The sequence below is a fragment of the Mustela nigripes genome, chromosome 12 (assembly GCF_022355385.1).
Source record: "Mustela nigripes isolate SB6536 chromosome 12, MUSNIG.SB6536, whole genome shotgun sequence".
Taxonomy (NCBI): Eukaryota; Metazoa; Chordata; class Mammalia; order Carnivora; family Mustelidae; genus Mustela; species Mustela nigripes.
In genome coordinates this window covers 70,499,103-70,504,881 of record NC_081568.1, presented here as the reverse complement: position 1 = coordinate 70,504,881, position 5,779 = coordinate 70,499,103, and the positions used below count along the sequence as shown (strand labels likewise).

At 55.8% G+C, this 5,779-nt stretch overlaps 1 protein-coding gene across 6 annotated transcripts in view; it reads left to right on the top strand.

Moving 5' to 3' along the window:
• Positions 1-318: 318 nt before the first annotated feature.
• SEPTIN8 (septin 8) overlaps positions 319-5,779 on the top strand; it is a 26,475-nt gene continuing 21,014 nt past the window's right edge. For all 6 annotated transcript variants that reach the window (XM_059417545.1, XM_059417544.1, XM_059417547.1 and 3 more), the window contains exon 1: positions 319-434. In XM_059417545.1, coding sequence (XP_059273528.1) covers positions 405-434 — 30 coding nt within the window. In that variant the 5' untranslated portion in view covers positions 319-404. The remainder of the gene's footprint in view (positions 435-5,779) is intronic.

The window sequence follows — 5,779 nt, the reverse complement described above, 5'->3', positions numbered from 1 at the left end:
AGCCCTGTCACGACCATCCGGGCTTGGCCCCAGCTTCCCAGAGAGACGCGCACTGGCCCTTGGCCCCCCAGGCACTGCCCTCCCGGCCCCCCAACTCGCGGACTACAAGTCCCAGCAGGCCCCGCAGCTTGCACCTCCCGCCTCGCAGCGGAGACCCCCGGCGGTCCAAGCCCGGCTCTGGCTGCGCTCGTGGCGGGGCCGGGCGGGGAGGCCGGTCCCGCGGGCGGGGGCGGGGGCGGCTCCGCGACTTCTCCCGCCGCCGCCGCCAAGGGGAGTTTCCAGGAAGTGGCCATATTGGATCCATTCAGCCGCAGCCGCCCGGGCGGAGCGCGTCCCGCAGCCGGCTGGTCCCCGTCGCGGCCCGGGTGCTCGCCCCGGCTCGCCCGCCCGGTGCGGAGCTCGCCATGGCGGCCACTGACCTGGAACGCTTCTCGGTGAGGGCCCTGCTGGGCCGCGGCGCGCGCTGGAGAAGCGGGGCGCGGGGAGGGGGCCGCCCTGCAGCTGGCGGGGGGCGCCAGGCGGGCTGTCAGTTCCAAGCGGCCGGGCCTCGACGCCAGGCTGGCTTGGGGACACCCGAGCGGGCTCTTCGCTGCGCTAGCCTGGGGTCCCGGGGCGTCGGGTGGGGGCGCCTTCTTTGGGCGCGCGAGAGGTAGACCCCCTTCGCGGGAAGGAGCAAATAAATACCTGCCTGGTTCAGGCCAGGTGCTAGGACGGACTGTGGGGCCTCAGGAGCCGGAGCGGGGGGGGGGGGGGGGGGATCCCGGATCCTCCGGACCCCCACATCTCCCTGGGTGTTTTTGCACTGCTGGGGAGAGTCCTAGCCGCGCAGGTGCTGTTGGATGGGCACAGCCTAGGAGGATGAAGCCCAAAAGGATCCGAGGGAGTCCTTCAGATGAGCCCCGAGTAGTTGCAGACTTGGATCCTGAAGACCTTGGGCCTGCTTTTTGCCTTTTTTAAACGCTCGTCTCCCATCCCCACTCCCCACCTAAGCGCCCAGACCCTGGGGGCGATTCCCCGCAGGTCCCGCCTCAGTGATCCTGTCTGAGGCAGCCATTCCCCCGGGAACGAGCGATTCTAGATTCAGCCAAGTGGATGTTTGTTTGGGCCTCAGTCTGGGTTTGCCTTCTGCAGGGGTACCGGCTTGGGTGGTTTCTGCGGGGGGTCTCTGTGGGGCCGAGCCCACTAATAGCCAACTTCCTGAAGATGTTTATAATTCACCTGGGGGAGGGGAGCCCTTTGGGGATTATGTCTGCCTGTCCCCTGGTGTCTAAGGCTGCATCTGGGTGTGTCTGGGAGGCCGGGCTGTGACAGTGAAGGGAGCTGTGTCCTCTTGCCAGCATGTGAGGCCCTGGTCGGGCGGGAAGGGGGGAGGGAGGGCCCCGGGGCTGATAGGGGGGGGGGGGGAAATGTTGAATATGTGTCTGATAAGAAATTGGTTCTGGGGCTAAATTAAGGAGCTAGGACTTATGTAATTAATGCTATAAATACTATCATCTGAATTTATGTATGTAAATTTACCCTTTAATCTGAAAATACATTTGTTGGTCTACTTTGGAAATATGCACAACTGAATCAGGAGCTTTTGGTTTCATAATTTCTAGACTGAGGTGTTTTATTCCCATTGAGGAGGGGGCTCTGTGTCAGTCAAGTAAGTTTAAATACAGGAGGAGCTGAATTAGGTTTACCTCACACCTGCACTGTGAATTGGAGTTTATGTACCCAAAGAGGGCAGTCCCTGAATCCTAAGAGACCTGCTGATTAGCTGAGGCCAAGAGATCAGTGAATGTTTGCACATCTATGCATGCGTGTCTGTGTACATTTTCTGCGCCCAGCTGACCATAAAGTTATGTCTGAGTCTTGTCTGTGGCCGGAGGTTGCTCTAACAGTTGGTCTTGCTGGTGGGAACGGTATGTAGAGTAACCAGAATCAGACTGCCCCATATGAATCTTAGACTACTACTTATTGGCCATGTGACCTTGAGCACGTTAGTTAACTCCTCAGTGTTCTTCTCTGTGTATTGGGATAAAAATAATATCTTCCTCCAAGGCTTATTGGAGGGATTCAATAGGAGAATCCAGGTGAGGTACTGGAGCAGTGTCTGGCATGGGGTAAGGATTCAATAAATGATGCAGGCGGGATACCTAGTGCCTGAGTGAATGTGGACACTGGCCCTCTGTGTAAGAAGGCAGTGCAAGAGGAGTTACACAGTATGCTCCCTGGGGTTCCCATCACTGCATGCCCAGAGATGGTCCTCAGACTCTGAGCTGAGAGGCCTGATGGCACTGCCAGGAGGTGGTGTGGCAAGGCCCTTATCCTCAGATTCCTGTGTTCGCATTTCTGTGAGGATCTGGGGTATTACTTCCTTGGTGGGGCAAGGCACAGAGAGGGGACTGACTCAGGTATGGTCATATGGCCTGAGCTCAGAGCCTTTGGTTACAGTGCCAGGTTAAGCTGGTTAGAGGAACGCCTTCCACAGCCTCCATGCTCTGAGCCATCTGCCTCCTTGGGAGGATTTGCATAGGGTTGAATTTGGGTGGAGACCTTGGGTGGGGTTTGGCCTGAATTTAGAAGTCTGGACTCCATTCTTCTCTCCTGGCTTGTCATCCTGGGAAAGTAATTTCTTTTTCTATCTTGCTATAAAATGGGCCCAACCATACTAATATTCTTCAAAGAGTTTGTGGAAGGTTAATTGCAGTCTACGGCGTGTTTAGAGATATGGTTAGGTGTCTCTCCAGCCTCAGGGTTGACTTTGGTATTAAGCATTGGCCATGAGGCTATGATTTGATGGAGCTTTGGCAGGTCTACACTCCCTGCACGCCCCCCTCCACCCCGCCCCCCAGGCTTGCTTGGTGGTCAGGCAGCTGGCCTAAAGACTGTCCCACCCTGGAGCTTAGATGAGTATACAGAGTTGTACCTTGAGGTCAGTATGTGCTGGGTTCCTGTTCCCCACACAGCATGATGTAAATAGGCTTGGCAGCCTTTACATCTGGACTAGGCTCCGCTCAACCCTACATCAGTCGTGGGGTTCGGGTTGACATCTCCTGGATGTGCATGTCTGGGACAGCCCTCTGAGGAGTTTCTGGTGCTTTTTGTCTTCCTTGAGCAGCCAGACTCCTGTGCACTCTTGCTATCTTCTTCCACCCCCTACCAACTCCTTCGTGGGTCCCAAAGTTTCTTGTCCCCCAGGGCCATCTCCTGTGTTTCTTCTGTCTGAATCTCATGGGGCAGGGTTCAAACTCTGGTGAGGGAGGCTTTAGAGCCAGGAGAAAGTGCAGCTGTGAGGGGGAGAGGGAAGAAGCGTGCAGCATGGCAGCGTCACGCCTGGCATTCCTCCCAGCCAGTCACCACCACCACCACCCCCCCTCCCCACCATCTCCGCTTTATCCCCAGCGCCATCTGTCACTTCCGTTGTCACCCCTGTAATCTTGACACTTCCCCAAGAAGCAGGCTATCCAGGGAGTGCCTATTCCCTCCCTAAAGCAAAAACTGGTAGGAAGGGGTGTGTGGGAGGCAACTCTCTCGTGCAACAGGGCTCTGTCATGGAGTAGTATCTCCCTGTCCTATAAAAATGGCCAGGAATGGTCTTCCGGAGGCTTTTTGAGAGAGAGAGAGACAAGAGCTGAGCAAGGACATCTGTGAAGCTGTCAGTGCCTGCTGGTGTTGAGAGGTCGCAAGTGAGCACCACCTGCCAGGCTGCAGCTCTGCCCCGCCTCCCTCATGGGCATCTTGCCTTGCTATGGCTGCCAGCTTTAGGGAGGTCTGCCTAGGATCTTGTTTGCAATGGGTCAGAGTGGGGAGGCACTGGTGATCCAAGGGAACACGTGATAAGGGACTGACTAGGGTAGGAAAAGAGAAGGTGGCAAGAGGGAGCCCAATTACAGTGCCGATAAGATGGGAGAGCGTATGGAGGCCAGGACCCCAGGCCCGACTGGATGTCAGGGTGGGCTCTGGATGTTTTGTGCCCATCAGATTGTTGATGGCCAGTAGCCTGCAGTTGGGTGAGGCTGCAGACGCTGGTCATTGGTAAGTTTAGGCCTGAGGAGTGACACTTGAGATGAGAAAGGGGGTGAAGACCTCTGAGTTTTGGGCTCTAAGATGGGTGAGGTGGAGGTATGTATTTGGGGCATTAACTACCATGAATGTTTCTGTGGCTTGGGTCCAGCTACCAGAAGAAAGCAGCTGCAGGATGACAGAGCAAAGGGCCTGAGGGCTGGCTGGCCTCTGTGTCTCCCCTGCAGCCTCTCCAGCCTTTCTGCCCCTGCACTGCCAGCACAGGTCTTGGGATCCCCAGGCACAGCCCCCAAGGCACAAGATTGCCCAGACAGCCAGATGTGGAACTGAAGGCAGGAGGGAAACGCATCTGGTTGGGGAGGGGATATTTTCCAAGGGCAGCATGCCATCACACTAGAGTCGGAATTCTTTGCTGGAACCATCTGTATCCTCAGGACTTACATGAGGAACCATGGCTGGGAAGAGGTGGTGGAAGATAGGGCAAGGGGCATCTTGGTTGTATCTTTACTTTAATGGCCCTTTGTGGTCTTAGGGGAAATTAGATATTCTCCTCCTCAGGACATGTGGCTTCTAGGCAATTCTTGGTCCCTATCCTGGAAGCCATGTTTGAGGGGTAGAGCCAGGGGAGGAGGGAATAAGGACCTGTTTCAGATTGCTGGTGCCAGCTACTCTTTGGGCGGCCTCATGGGCTTGGGCCATCTGGGGCCCAGGATTCCAGTGAGGCTATGGGTATGAATCCAAGTCCACATCCCAGACGTGGCTGTGGGGCCAGTGTGTGAATCTGATACTTTGCCCGGGGCTGGGCTGAATGGGGCAAGCAGCAGAATTACACTACTGCAGCCCTGAGCCTTCACTGGCCCATGCTGGTGCCCCTGCATTTTTCCACCCCTTCCCAGCACCTGCATCCATCCTGGGACTGGAGAGGGGGAGGGTCACCTTCATTGCCCGCCTCCCCCCATCCTAGCGTAGAGTCTCATTCACTGTGGAACACACTCTGTTTCCTTGAGTGATGTCCAGACCTGCTGCAAAGCAGTGGGGACTGTCGCCGGAGTGCCTAAGCCAAGTGGGAAAGTATGAACACATGGGTTTCCAGTGTCTTCTGAGGCCCAGAGCATCTTTCTCATCTGCTCCATGGTGGAAAGGACTGCTCCTTCTCAGACAGCACCACAAAGCCCAAGAAAGTGTTGTGTCCTAGGCGTGGGGTGAGCTGCTTGGACCTAGAGACTGGTAACTGTGCCTGGCTTCTTAAAAACCTTATTTTGACAGAAGTGTGAAACAAACTATCCTATATTGCTAAATGGCAGTCCTCGTTTTCTGTGTGCATGAAAAGGGAGGAAAGTGCCTGGTGGTAAGACAGGGAAGCAGAGAGAACAGATATAGGGGAAGGGGCGTGGGGTGGCCTTAGGCTTCTGGGGGTAGTTTTGCTCCTTAAGTCCCTTCACTTCCCAGGAGGGAGGAGGGGATGGTGGCCTCCTCCTGGGACCTAGCTGCCATAGTGCCATCGTGGTCACCGCACTGGTATACCATGCAGGTTGATCCCTGCTCATGTCTTCTCCCCAGGTTTTTAGGGTGTTTGTTGCGGTGTTAGGAGAGAGACACTTTTTTTTTTTTTTTTAAGATTTTTATTTATTTATTTGTCATAGAGAGAGAAGCAAGAGCAAGCACAGGCAGACAGAGTGGCAGGCAGAGGCAGAGGGAGAAGCAGGCTCCCTGCCAAGCAGGGAGCCCAATGTGGGACTCGATCCCAGGACGCTGGGATCATGACCTA